We start from the raw sequence: 15640 nt of genomic DNA on the forward strand, positions 1-15640 counted from the left end.
CAAATTTTCAGAGGAAAAAATAACAATCCCTTTCTTCCAGACAGGGTTTGGACCAAATTGCAGCACAATAAATACTGCTCTTGCTTTGACGTATATGGCATAAGATTCTACTCTCTCTCACAGATCCCCATTGTTCACACAATTTGTTGACTAAAATTATGCATTTGACGAGGCCGACTGGCAATTATTATGCCCAAACTAATCAAATGGAGCATTCCTCCTGCTCTGTTGAATGCTATCATCTCATCATACTATGACATGTGGGTTAGAGTAAATGTTAGCAAATCCTCAGACCACATATGTACTAACCGAGAGCTTAAACAGGGGTGCGGTCTGGCCCCCCCTGTTGTTTAATCTCCACACTGCTAATACTGGTGATTCACTTTGTAGAGTCAGATCATTTGTATTCTGGATTAGCCTTCAAAAAATTCCAATCCTTCAAAACACTGACAATCTTATTATACTCGATCAAACTGAAGTGGGACAATAATGACAATTAAATGAATTGCACATCTATTATCAATTTAATACCCTGGCAGCTAATTATTGCTTGTTTTCAGCGAAGCAGACATAGTAACATTTTTAAAGTTTAGCTATGCAGATATGATCAATGATTCTTATGGTACCCTTACACACAATACTATTTAAAAGACTCAAAAAATAAGATTTGTAGACACAACATAATAGGAATGTGCTTTCTGATTTTACCCACAAAGGAGTGTAGAGGTAAGTGGCACAACTACACTGACAAAGTGTAATATTGAAGATGTTGTAATTAGGAGAGTGAAAGTATTTTGCCTTTGTATTCTGCAGCCCAGAGGTAAGGACGAAGGGGGCTGTAATCTCTTAAAGCCCCCTTTTTTTTTTAAAGTATTTTTTTAATGCAATGATGCTTTAAGCATTGTCTGACTACTTCACTGTGCTCTCATGCTTTGCTAATTGTTTTTTATGTGGTTCTTAAGAGATTCACCATCTCCACGTCTTTAGTTGAAAAAATGCTTTAGAGCCACTTGAAAGGGGTTGTCAGGAATTGTCTTTAGCTTGTTTTAGCTCTTGAAAGGCTATTGGGATCTTTTTCAGACTGTTATTTCAAATTTACACTTGTTTTATTATATGATTGCATAATGACTGTTAAATGCTCTAATGCTGTGAACGAGTAAGAGGCATGATAAATTAGTAATTATTGTGTTTGTTATGTTGCACTTACTTCACTATAGCAGATATCAAATCACGTTGAAAAAGATGTTATATCTCATGTGAATTGCACCACTATTTTTGTGGCTCTTTTCCAATAATAAGCACTCAGCGGAGCTGTCATTTAATTTTTTTATAATGAATCTTCCCTTTTGCCATCTTAATGAGGATGTCCAAAAGCATTTACTCACAGGGGCATAAACAATGTCAATGTAAGCACCATGCTTGTGTAATCTCTGATAAACTAGAGAGACTTGTACATATTATACCAGTAAATCTCAGATGCTGCACAACACAGGACTTTTCATTTGATTTCCCAAACTTACTGGTACTGACAGTAAGAATATCTGAAATGTCATCATATTTTCTTAGTGGCCAGTCTCCTAAAAACTGTAATAAAATCATTTTTCTGTATTACACCCTAAGATGTTACAGGATAAGGTAAAAGATGTTCATGTTACTTCCCATATTCCTAGTTAATGTTCAGTTTGTACTATGACTTCAGCTAAATGGATATCAGGCATGCATTTAATATTGGTTACAATATTGGAAAAATAATATAAATAAAAATACCTATATATTAACACCCCAACACTAAATAAATATACCGTTTATTACCACAAATACCCTTGGGGAATTTTGTGTGATATTTGTTTGACTATGATCCTACAACAGACTCACCCTATCCCTTCGTATGGAGTCTATGGAGAGACAACCTTTTAGGATGTAGTGTCTTTCATATGGAATTGCTGATCTAGAGGTCTATAATGAGTGAGTGTGCACGTTGTTTTACTATAAAAATTACAATATAAACATGGGGAATGTCTGGTGCAAAAATGTACCAGTCAGATGTACCCACACTAGAAAATATACCATTCTTGGCATCCATTGTGGCAAGAAAGTTTCCTAAGACTAGGCAGCTGTGGGTTGGACAATGTTGATGTTTGTGACTCTTCATGTATCAACACTAGTCCATCCCTCCTTCGTTTCACGACGTCTCTGACATTTCTGACTGGTCAGTAGGTTTTCCCAATTATCCTGTTGTGTTTCTGGCTGCTGCCCACTCGGGGAATGTGTTGAGCTGGAAGAGATTAATTCCCCAGGTGTTGATGGCAACCATGACGAGGACTAAACCAATCAGGTTCACGCCGAAGCCAGCTTTTACCTAACAAGAAAATCATATGAATTAGATGACAAGTAGGCTATAGCCAGGGTCTTCCTTCTATCAAGTGACTAAACAACAAAGAATACATTAGAAAGATAGCTAGAAAATCTACGAAGGCACAATGAACTGAATAGGCTAATTTGTTCAACATATTACTTCCAAGTGACGCCAACTATCGAGCGTTTGGCCTAGTTGAGGCTTTTGTTTGGAAACTTGTGTCATACATAAGAATAATAATATTCTTCTGCCATTTTGCTATGTGTGTAATGGGGTCTTTTGCATTTATCTTGCTTGTCTAGTAAAGGAGCAGTGCTTAATTTGTGCCGGTGGTTGCCACCATTCTTTCATTGTCCTAAGGCCACACTCCCTAAGTTCTGTTACCTATTTTGCTCCTGCCATAGACGTTCGCGTTGTGGCAACATCATGCGACTTTGCTATGTCACATTGGTTTCTGGTAACACAATTCAAACTTCCACCAAAAACGAGGCCATTGAACACAGTGACCCGGAGACTCTAGTGATGTTTTGCATGCCCCATCAGTGCTCTCAGTGTTTGATCAGTTGCAAATCTCGTGCTGGGCTGATCTGGGATGAGATATTAGCACTTGCAGGTGCACCAGTGCACTGTTATCCACTGCTTTATAGCCTATGGCCAGCTGCTGTCCTACCTAGTAATGGAGTGGTGGCACTGTATCATCCCAGCCATTCCCAAGCAGCCCATGCAGTGCCCGGCATTGTCTGGGAGTGGAACCGCATACCAGTGTGCACTGGTGACAGGCAGCCCTCCCTGTGCAATTGTGCTATTCTGGAACCAACTCTAGATTGGCTGTCACAGCTGAGTCAGCATGAACAGTGAAGCCTGCACCACTCAGGGGTAAGTCTCCAGGCAGTGGTACGCCAAGACGGCTCAGTGGTGTGGGCCTCCAGGTGTGGTGTGTCACACGCAAACACTGTGCTCCAGAATTTTCTAGCAATTGTATATTGTTGATGCAATGGGTGGAGGGCAGAGGGCTGATGAGGCTGGAGACGATGATGTGGAAAATGTTTTGGGCACTTGCATTTATTTTCAAATTAAGTTCTGTAAAGGTGAGTCAGGTACCCTTCATGAACCAGGCTTCTCCTTGGTTACTTTTTTCTAAACAGATATCAAGGAACCCTTACTAGAGTGTGGCACCCCAGCAGATAAGTTAATTGGGAAAAATGGAATCACAACAGTGGTTGATCAGTGAGCATAGCCAGGGAGAATATGGAAAAAGACATTCTACAGCTGGGGAAGCTGTGCCATCCAGCCCTTGCCTGACTGGCCTTTCCTGTCGGTTTCCACCAGAAAGCTTGAAAGTCTGTAGGTCAACAGGCGGCTGCTCCATAATTCATGCATATGGAAAGTGTAACAATACTTGAGATTACCTGATCTCTTCTTCCATTTGTGTTGTTTTAGAGTAACCATATCAAGGAAAACCTGGCTAAGAGATGCTAATCCATATAGCTTGTCCATTTGCTGCCGACCCTTTACAGCTTATGTGAAATAGTGCACATGCACTTAATCTTTTCACTTTTGATTTGCACTATCGTTACCCGGGGTTTTTGAGCCATTTTATGGATTCTTAGGGGCTCATTATGATGCCAGTGGGACAGACGACGGCTCGTCGTGTCGTACTCACCAACATCTGCCCCTGCGGTCCGTGACGTTTCCGAGCCCGTCGGTGCGTCAAAGGGTCAGTAATCCCTACAATAAGGGCCTGCTCAGGCTAAACTGTAGGGATTCCTTTTCTGCCTGCCCTTTCATGGCAGGTGACGGCAGGAGGAATGTGATTTTGGTGGCCCCTAGTAGGGCCCCCTTCTCCCCTGACCCTCTGCTATAGGACGTAACCATCCCTGCACCATGATTAATGCACAGCATAGTGCCTGCCACACAGTGCATTGATGTTTTTAAAGTGTTTATTTTTTTTTGAGGCGTGTGCTGCAGTCGAAAATATACACATTGTGACGGCAGTGAAGGCGGTCGCATTGTAATCAGGGCAGCAGGACCGCCGACTTCTAGTCGGGCGGTCCTGCTTCCGCTACGGTGCCAGTCGGACGAGAGTCTGACCGGCATCGTAATCAGGCCATTAAACACGTAGTCTCAAACCCAGTTAATTGTCCAGCATTGCACCAAGCACTGCTAAGAACTTAAGGTCAAAGGGCATATGTATCATAGCCAACTGGAGAGAGTGTATCATTTTGTCTGTCACCCGGCTGTAGTAAACCGCCAACAACGCTGTGAAGCCAGACCTAAGAATAAGTTGTTAATCAGAAGAACAGAACAGGAATCAACAGTTCACTGTTTGATTCAAACCACTGCTGTGTATTTCTAAAAAAGACTTGAAGACTCTGCCATGGCTATTTTAAAGCCAACTTAAAGCACATGCTTTAAGGCATCACCCTGGGATCTTTGCACGCTAGGAAAGGTAAGTCACTTTTGTCCCATTCAATTGTGTCTTAGCTCAGGGAGTGCTTCATTAAATGTCTAAAGTGAGGGTTGGTAGCTGAAAGCCTTTGCAGAATTTCTTTTTAATCTTTTATTTTCAGGTATTTGATACTAATTACATTTGATTCAAAGGAGAACTGCAATGCCTTGCTGAGAACATTTATTTTCTAGCAGGCGAATCCGGAACATGAGGTGCTGTACATTGAACAATATGATGAGTGGGGTCGGGTGGAGACCACATTACAGAAACCAGGAAGTGAGGTGGAGAGGAAGAGCTATATGTAATTTTGACAGTCTCAGACCATTGTGCATTTTTAACCTACTGTTAAGACATGATGCATACTTACATGTTCAGGTACAGAGTCACAAAATCATGTATAGAAGACAAGTCAGAAGAAAACGGAAATACTTTACATTCCAATTGAAGCTTTTGAAGTAAACAGATAGAGTGACCATAAAGTGGTCAAATCAATGTTGTGAAATAAAGCATTGCATTTTAGCCTTGCTTTGTGTGTCAATGTCGCAGAAGATTTCGAAGAGTCAAGACTATTATACATTTCTGCAGAACTTTAACAACTTTGATCACAGGAAAGAAAGGGTATATCCTTATGTGACATCACTGAAATGATATATATGTAATTCACACTTCTTTAAATATCATTAAATAAACTATTGACTACGAAAAACTGCATATTTCATACATACACAGAAAAGGCCAGGAATTGATTCTACGGCATGTAGGGACAGGTTTAGTCACAATGTCTTGCATAGAAGAGATTCATATAAGTTTTTTGGCTGAGAACGTTTTTATCAAAAATGCACCATTCACATTATCTATTGGTTGTGGTTGAAATGTATTGACTCTTGTCTAGGTCTGTACAATGTACTATAGTAACGCAAGTACCATATTTTGGGAAACGTTAACGTCATAGGTGTTAGCTGTTAATATTATGGTAACCTTATTCAGAATGTGATAAATTACTACTTTAACTCCAGTTCTAGACTTACTTCTGCAAAGTGATTGTCAATAATACTAACCAGAGAACAAAATATGTAATTAAATATCACATTCACTTATTAATATTAGGATTGATAGCTTTAATATACTTTCTCTGAAACGTTTTTTTCTTTAAAACACATTCAGCCACATTGTGTTAATGCTTTCAATCAGTTTGTTTGTTATGATCTTTTTTGCTATTAATTCCTGTACCAGGTAACTAAACTCAACAGAAACATGTAAAAAACCTTCTTGATCCAATTTTCTTTTCATGGTTAGAACCCTTTAACACACTTTTATATCACGGTTTTTCTTTAAAAGGTAAATAAATTGTAAGGTAGTGTCTGGCTGATTGAGTTACTACACCAGATGTGAAATCTGGGCAGATATTTAGTTTCAAACTGTCACTGGATTAGCTCAGTTTAATGTTATCGGTTTTAATAAAGTCATTTCAGGACGGTGATTTTATTTGAAAAATCAACCATAAAATCACTATACAACTATCAAATCACCATCACATCTAACTCACCATGTCTTTGATCTGGCAGTGCCCATAGTTGAAGATGATTGCGTTTGGTGGGTTGCCTACAGGCAGCATGACAGCAAAAGAGATGCACATGGTGACGGGGATCAAGGTGTAGAGAGGGTTGATACGCAGGGTTTCCGACTGCAATGGCAGAAAAAACAGAATGGGCAGGTGATGAGACTGCAGTGTAAGAAACAGGAAGTATCAAAGAACGATGGGGCTGTCAATCTGACTGACTCCTGGAAAAAGGTATCATCTATTTATGAATAATTTATACACTGTTAAAAAACGAATAAGTACAGAGTGAGTAACGTACAAAAGTAAGATATATGGGTAAAGCAGCAGAGGGGAGATGGGACTCTATGGTAACAAGCATTGGTAAATTCATTAGGTTTCGCCTATGGGATGAATAATAAGTCAAGAGGCGTGGGAGCAGTGTATGAGTGCAGGGAGAATGGTCTGAGTGCTCTCTGTGCAGGGTGAGTGGTGCATGAATGAAGGTTTCTAAGTGTCTGAGTGCAGGGTGAAAGTGCCTCAATGCATGGTAATTGAGGTGTTTTCAGTGCAGAATGAGAATTGTGCAAATGTACAGGGTGAGAGATGTTACCTTGTACAAGGTAAGAGGTGTGCGAGTATAGGCTGAGCGGTACATCAATAGTATAAGTGCATGATGAGCAGCTTGAGATCAGGGTGCAAAGTGTATGTAGAAGGCGAAAGGAATGTGAGTGCTGGGTGAGAGGTATGTCAAAGGTGGGATGGGAGAATGATAACAGACATGAGGAACAACAGGAAATAGTATGCACAGCCAGCCATCAGACACGGAGGATATGTACGTTGCAAGCACAGGAACCTATGAAAAGGAAGGGGGCGGGGTGTAGGTCCCTTTTAAGATTTATATTGACAATAGTTTTCAACAGGAACAGAGCAAGTGCTGTGCAGGTGAAACCTAAAAAGGGGCACTTTCCTACACCCAGTGGACTCTGAGGACAAGGAACTGGGTGAAGGACAAGGCCAAAAGCCTTGTTATGAGCCCAGTTGGCTTACAGGACAACTTTAGCTGCTGGAGGATGTGGTCAAGTGTCATAAAATGAGCTTAGGTGTTAATGGATACTGACAGATGCTGAGGGCAGAAGTCGCTGCAAGTTACCGTGAGTTGTTGAACTATAACAAAGAAGACTCAGAACAATCATGGATAACTTTTATAGAGGAAGGTTATGGTTCATCACTAAGTGTCTAGTTAACCTTATTAAAAAGCTCATCAAATTTCCTTCAAGAGACTTCTATTAAAGGAGCAGTACAACCCCACTGAAATTCATCATTTTAAGTGCACTATTCAACTGTAACTCTTTGCACGCACTGCACAGGGCCTCACACGTCACAGGAGGCTTCAAAGATGACATCACTGGTGTCGTCAATGATGGCGCCAGCTACTTAATATTATCACTGAAGCGGAGACATCATTTAGCAAATTTTAATAAACAATGCAATACTCATATTAGAGACACTAAATTTGTTGTTTTGATAAATATACTTTGTATATTTTAACAATAAACATAGATTCTCAATTTTCTGTAGAAAAATATCGTCCTAACAAAACGTGATTGGTCTTTATACTAGTTAAGTTCCCAAAGAAATGCCATCGAATAATTTTATTCTGAAAAGGCTTTCCTTTCTTAGACGGAAACTCATCCACCGAAATTGTCCAGCATGTTCACGTAGATTCAAGCCATGATTTGCATAAATTACACATGCAATGTTTTTTTAAACGCCCCTTTCTGCTTCCTAGTTCTAGGCCAAAATAGGTGATGCTATTTTGCACTGTAGCAGGGTTTGCTCTAAATACGAATCTGGCATTAACAACCGTTTTTTTACGTTAATGTTTTTCTACCAAATAGAAATGGCATTTCCAAAATAACTAACCGTATGTGTAAAGTGTTCAGTGGCCATTACATCTACTCCTAGTCTGGAACTGTGTGAAAAGCTGGCCAGATTCTTCTATGGGAAAGTGAATGCTATCTTCTCCACTTTCGTTAATGTAATACCTAAGATTACCGTGGGCCAAATGGATGACTTCAATATAGAAAAGAAAGCTCAACTGGACTAATTCGCCCACCTTACAATTACAGAAACCTTTAATCTTCTTATGCAGGTTAAATCTGGCTCCCCTTCTGATCCTTGCCCGATAACGATATTAAAGTTAGCGGCGGAACCGGTCTCCCGAGTCTTGACCCCCATTTTTAATTCTATGTACTCAGAGGGGTATTTTCCTTTAGAATGGAAAAAAACTCTAGTTTGCCCCTTCTAAAGAAACTGAATCTTGACACAAAAGATCCCAACAATTTCATGCCGATATCCAGACTTCTGGTACCTGCAAAAAAGGTTGGGAGAAACTTAAATATGCAACTTAGCCAATTTCTGGAATTGACGCAAGCTTTGGACCCAACCCAGTATGGCTTTCGAGGGGGTCATAGCACCGAATCTGCTCTCTTGAAATCTACTGAAGAGATCCAGACTATTTTAGATCAAGGGGGCAAGGCTGCTTTGATCATGCTAGATCTCTCTGCAGCATTTGATACGGTCCATCACGATTTGCTGATGGACAGGCTGCAGGAGATTGGAGTACAGGGCTCCGCTTGGAGACTTCTAAGATCTTTTCTGTCAAACCGGAGTCAGTTGATGTCTCTGGGGAAATTCTCATCCGAACCTTTTTCATTGCCATGTGGGGTCCCGCAGGGGTCCTCATTGAGTCCGACACTATTTAACATTTATGTGTCCTCTTTGGCGCCCCTTATTCAGTCATTTGGGTTTAGTGTGACTTCTTATGCGGACGATACTCAAATCGGGGTGTCACTTCTTCCAGATGAGTTGAGGAGCACGGCAGTCCATTTTAAGGACTGTATGAAGCCCGTAGGGAACTGGATGGCCCAAAACTTCCTCAAACTGAACTCCGGTAAGATGGAGGTGGTATGTTTTGGCAATGAACCTTATTTCTGGACTCCGGAATGGTGGCCAGACACCCCGGGTCCTCTCCCCTCACCCAGCAGGAAGGTAAAAACCTAGGTGTGTGGGTGGACCAGAAGCTTAGTTTCAGAGACCAAGTAAACTCAGTGGCCTCTGCTACGTCCTTTGCTCTCAGGTCCTGCAAGAAAATGTTGCCGCTGTTACCTAAAGAATGCCGCAAAACAGTTATCACAACCCTTACTATGTCTAGGCTGGATTACTGTAATAGTCTGTATTTTAACATCCAGGAAGGTTTAATGCAGAAGTTGCAACTCCTGAAGGATGCGGCTGCTAGATTGGTGTCGGCCATCTCAAAATACGCACCAATCTCGAAGGAGATACGGAAACTTCACTGGTTGCCAGTTAGGAAGCATACCCAGTTCAAAGCTCTGTGTCTGGTTCACAAGGCACTTCATGGATCTGGTCCGGCCAATTTAAAAGAGCGGCTGTATTGGTATACTCCAATCAGACTATTACGCTCATCTGATGCCAAGCTGGTTTATGTGCCATTTGTAAAAAAGGCCACCGGGGTGGGAGAAGATTTGTTGTCAATGCAGCCAAGGCTTGGAATAAGTCTCTATACCTCAGAGGCCTGACCAGCTTACTGGTTTTTCGAAAAGCTTTAAAAACTAGTCTGTTTACAGGTTAGTTGGACGTCGGCTCTGAGCTTTGGGCAAGATTTCACATAGCGCCAGGACACCTACGGGTAAGAGTAGCGCTTAACAAATGTTATAATAATAATAATAAAGTATGTGTTGGAATCGTCTTATTTAAGGCAGTGAACGCGCTTTCTGCTTTCAAGGAATTCTAAAGACCTGACGTCTAGGCTATGTACAGAGGAAATTAGTTTTCTCGCGCACGCAGAGCCGCCTAGAGGAAACTCCCCAGATCAATTGGTAGAGAGTGCCGATCACCCCTGTGGTCATGCATGAGTCCGGCGTGTAAATTCACTTAAAACCGCCAAGAACCTTTTGAGCCGAGTGGGTGAATGTGCGTGGGGATGCTCGTCAGTTTACATAGATAGTGCGCTCCAATCCGAAAGAACAGAACCGTGCTCTTTCTCCGAATGCCGTTTATTTCGCTTCCCCACAGTCTCATCACCATGTTTTTAGTTACTCGGGTTTAGTGGATGAGTTAACTGTAATTACATCTGTGGCAAATAAGGTTTTGCATAGTACTTCAGCCTATAAATACATCTGTAACAGTGTATGCTGCACCCCCCCCCCCCAGTTTTGTTGTGAATTTTAATCTGTATTTTAAACACCGGGATACAAAGCAGGCAACAAGTTAGGGGTTCTAAAAGTAATGCCGAACTCCAAGATGGCGGCTATCTGACAAGGGTCAAGACGGGGGTGTGTATAGATTGTTGTAATTGAAGTGGTGTGTGGGAGGAGGGAAACAGGGTGTGGGAGCAGCAGGAGGGTCAGAGACTAACTGTAGAAAGCCATGCACTCGGCAGCCAGTACAAGAGCCATGGAGGAAGGTGAATGATGGCTGATGGCAAAGAAAATAGTTCCAGAAACCATGGATGAAAACAGAATTTTGGCAATGGGAAACTGATAAGAGAAGCACACGAGGAAAAAGCTTTGGTAAATGCAGGAAACAGTATACTACAACCAATAGAAATTGAGGAAAAGTAAGTGGCAAGATAGGAAGCAAGGAAAGCAAGGAAAGCAAGGAGGTGGGATGTAAGCCCCTTTTAAGATTTTTATTAAATACAATAGATTTTCCAAGCACAGCTGATCAGCCGAAACCTGGGAGCTTCAGAGAAGTGGTCCACTACATGTGAGTTGCTTCCATTGCAATTGTAATTTTGTGAACACCCATCAAATAACAGACTGGATTATTCACACACATTTGAAAATACACTTGCAGCAGGTGGGGAAATACCAAACATATCCTTCAATCGGCCTGGCAAAGGCTGGGTGAAAAGCAGGCTAGAGTTAAGCAATCAATGCGAAATTCACAATACGTATGTAGGAGTGGGTATCATTTATGAGGAAATTGTTGAAACAAAGAGGAATGATATAAAGACTTTTTAAATTACCTACTTTAAGTATGAAACATCTGCACAGTGCATAAATTAAACATTAAGGGCATTAAAGAACTGTGCATAAGATATCTTTCTATATGAATACCAAAATGGTCTGTGCAAATTACGCAATGCACAGTAATATGTATAGATGTAACGTACTCATTGTGTAAGTCACAATCTTTTTTTCGTTTTTTGAAAACCTTTATGAATTGTGCCCTGCATGTCTGCCTATCTGATTCATGAGAAAGTGCAGTTTCTTTGACAAGTCAGAATGAAAACAGAGGATGCTGTCCATATCACTAGTATTGTTACTGAATCTTGTGCTCCTGAGAGGAAAATTACTGCTACATACACACTTCATTGCTTCCTGTTACTCTGTGTACTCTCACACAAGGTGTCAATGTGATAATAATTTATTGAAATGTGTAAAAGATATATTTTTTTTCTTCCAACAAACCTTTACCCATCAAATAATAGATTAAAGAGTATATTACCCATTTGAATCCTCCATCCTTCGATTAATAACTTTGAGGTAGGAAATGGGCATTTTGTATCTTCACGGCTCGTAGGCATATTTACTGATTCATACAAGTTAATTGTCAATCTGATTACTTGATGTGCTTGTCAAAGAACTGAGTTCATACCATAAAAGTATCACATCATGGTAAAGATTAATTACCACCAAACAAACCCACTCACTCACTCAACCACACTTTATTACCACCTTGATGTTTTCTTCATGCCAGTCCTAAACTACGGGGTGAACCACCCCTGAACATGTGATGTCCTCAGTCAAAATAAATATATATAAGGGAGACAGTATCCCTTGCCATACATTATAAGGCTATTGAAAGTCACTGAGAAGTTCAATAACCATATAGAGGAAGAAGACTGAAAGCCGAGTTTATTTATATGGTTATGGAATGCTGAGGTGACTTGCTATATCCTAATCGTGTATGTTAGAGGATACTTTAGCCCATACCAGGCCACACCATCATATTTCCCACAAACCACTTAAAACCTTGGTGCGTAGCTCTTTCACATGAAAGAGCGAGCATGTTTGCAAACAAGATTAAAAATAAAATCTCTAGTGCAAAATTAAAATCATCAAAAACTTGTTAGATATTTGTTGCAAACAGATATTAGAAGCAGTTTAATACAAGTCAGATGTATTTTTAAAAGGTGCGGTAACTCGGAATGTGTAGAAACATGCAGAAAGATTCTAGCTTTTCTCTATCTAAGGAGTGCCAAAATTAAATATTTTCTCTTTGCTTGTCATAGTAAGCTATTAAAATAGAGCAGAAGCAAGAAAAGCAACGTTCCATTTGTTGCTTTAAACAGCTGGTTTAATTATGCTCTGTGACCTGACCTGCCTTTCACCTCGCCGTTGGCTCTGGCAGCAGGCATTATGATGTCAGAACTTGACTATAATAAACATGTAATAATCATGTTTAAGGCTCTCACGTTGGTCCATGGCGCACTTTACAAGTCTGGACCTCAGTATCTTAGAAGTCGGTTCACGTTTTATGTGCCGCCCCGACAGCTACGTTCTACTGGCCTATGCCTTGCCCTGGTGCCCAGGTATCGCCTGGCTAGAATGGGAGGCAGCTCCCTCTGTCAGAGCAGCCGTGGCCTGGAATGCCCTGCCCTTTGCTCTGCGGAACACCGGCGACCTCAGACTGTTCAAAAAACACGTGAAAATATTGCTGTTTAAGTAAGCTCCCAGTCTGGTTAATGTAGTGGGGACGTTCGCCAAGCAATCCAGGAAGAATCAGTAGTTTGTTAAAAAACTTAAGTTTTATTCGTGAAAGAAGACCCACGACTGATCGTCGTAAAATCCAACAGCAATCTGACAATTCAATTAACATTCCAGAACCAAGTGATGTCAACAAGCATTGAAATGTACACACGTTCTTAAAGGCCCATTGCAACATTACTAACATATTATTATTTACTACAATACTACACATCCTTCTTTTTTTACAGGAAAAACAAATTATAAAATACAATAGCTACTAATTACTACATTCAACCTACAAATTAAAAGAAACACAGAAATCGAATAAAGCAGAATAAAATGAAGCAACTTTAAACTTAATTCATGACATAGTCACGAAAACGTGTGGGCAGTCTTCTCAACCGTCCTTCAAAGTTCATACTACGAATACCATCACCTTCTCCTCTATCATAACACAAATTGTTGGAAACAGAATGAGATGTAACAGACTGTGAATCTCCTTGTCCTGATGATAAAGGAGAAGGAGATGTGTTGTGTACTGATTGAGCAACACGAGATGTAGACAGATTCTCACAAACCCCAAACCAATCAGAACTAGAATTATCATTAACAAGGTTGTCTCTTTTATTTCCCAGAATAATTTTAGCTTGTGCATTGGTTATTTTGATAAGGGCATTTTTGTTCCACCACCCTTTATCATGTAACAAAACAGCCATATGTGAAACCCTTATCACTTGAACTGGAGCAGATAATTTAGATTGCCCCTTTGGAACTTTGATTGTTTTTTTTATGATAACCCAATCTCCCGGCTGTAACGGTTTGTCAGAAACATGCATCCTACAATCATAATTATGCTTATAAATTTCTTGTTTCTTCTTAACCTGATCTCTGATTTTGTTCAAATCAATGGGAGATTGAACAGATTTTTCCATAAGCCAAGCAGGATTGAGTTTAGAAGCAGACATACGGCCCCTCAATAAAATGAAAGGTGCTACTCCTGTTGTGCTATGTGGTGTAATGTTATAATTCCAGACCTTCTGAAGTAAAAAGGAGGAAATGTTTAAGCCATTTGAAATAGCAGCTTGAACAGCTTCCTTGAGCAAGCGATTAGCACGCTCAACAAGGCCATTTGAAGATGGACTGTACAATGGGACAAGAACATGTTTGACATCTAAGGCACCTAAAAATGTGTTTAAGTCATGAGCAGTGAAATGTGAACCCTTATCTGTTACGATCTGCTCAGGAGTGCCTTCAGTGAAAAACAGATGTTGCAAAAATAAAATGACAGTATTGGAGTCAGCATTTTTCACCCAAGAAAAATAGATCCATTTAGAATAATAGTCAACAGCAACAATCAAATATGTATTATCTGTATCTAAGGCTGAGAATGGTCCTGAAAAATCCAAACCAATTTTCTTCCAAGCCCCACTAGGCCACTGAACTGGACAAAGAGGTGCATTCGAGGTTTTCCAATGCTTATCAGAGCAAAGACATTGAGGGCATTTATCAACATGTATTCTAACCTGATTGTCAATGCCTGGCCACCAATAAGTTTGTTTGATCTTATTTATAGTACCAGTGAAACCAGGATGCCCCTCATGAGCTAACATAATTATAGTGTCTCGAATGCCTCTTGGAGGAACAAATTTATCATGGCGCAACAAGATATCATCTGAGAATGATAACTCTGGAGCAATTTGAGCAAAAGTTTTTTCTTCCAAAGATAAATTACGATCAGGAGGCCAACCATTAACTAAATATTTTTTAACATTTTGTAAACAGTTATCATCTGCAGAATGACTAATCCAATCATCTTGCGAGATTTTGTAATTTTGTATCACGTCCTGAATGGAATATACACATTCATAATCATCCTCTGATTTTACTGATTCCTGCGTATTTGACAACGGTATCCGAGAAAGATAATCAGCCCGTACATTTTTCCCACCAGGAATGTATTTAATGTCAAAATTATACTCTTGTAATCGAGCTTGGAGTCTAATCAAACGTGGCGATGCTCTGTTGGAGCAACTGTCGCCCAACATATATATTAAGGGTTTGTGGTCAGTGTACAACAAAAATTTTGTCCCCCAAATATAAGTTTTAAATTTTTCCACAGACCACGTGCAAGCCAAGGCTTCCCGCTCTATTGTGCTGTAATTCATTTCAGCTGAACTTAACGTACGAGATGCAAATGCAATAGTGCCTTCACGTCCATCTACAATCTGACTAAGCACAGCACCCAACCCTTTAGCACTTGCATCTACTGTAATGATACTTTGAACTCCGTAAGTAAACGGTTTGATAGCAGGAGCATTTAAAATCAAATCCTTTACCGATGTGATAGCATTTTGTGTATCAACAGACCAATCAAATTTTGCATGTTTTTTTTAAATATTGGTAAGAGGTTGTACCACTAATGCATACCCATGAACAAAGCGAGCATAGTATTCGCTCAAACCTAGAAATGCTCTTAATGAATCTTTATCAGTAGGGGGTGGTGCACACTTAATGGCATC

General features: G+C 40.3%; 1 protein-coding gene and 1 non-coding gene across 2 annotated transcripts in view; one reads left to right on the plus strand and one right to left on the minus strand.

Annotated features, from left to right (window-relative positions):
* Positions 1–538: 538 nt before the first annotated feature.
* Positions 539–15640, minus strand: part of SLC13A4 (solute carrier family 13 member 4) — a 233885-nt gene continuing 218783 nt past the window's right edge. Inside the window, exons 15-16 of the mRNA XM_085650527.1 lie at positions 6352–6489; positions 539–2359 (exon numbers count right to left, since the gene is read on the minus strand). Of these exons, the coding sequence (XP_085506653.1) occupies positions 2228–2359; positions 6352–6489 (270 nt within the window). The 3' untranslated portion in view covers positions 539–2227. The remainder of the gene's footprint in view (positions 2360–6351; positions 6490–15640) is intronic.
* Positions 10149–10419, plus strand: LOC146854213 (RNase MRP). The gene has a single exon (XR_014959028.1).

This window comes from Triturus cristatus, chromosome 4_1, assembly GCF_964204655.1.
Source record: "Triturus cristatus chromosome 4_1, aTriCri1.1, whole genome shotgun sequence".
In the NCBI taxonomy this organism is placed as follows: Eukaryota; Metazoa; Chordata; class Amphibia; order Caudata; family Salamandridae; genus Triturus; species Triturus cristatus.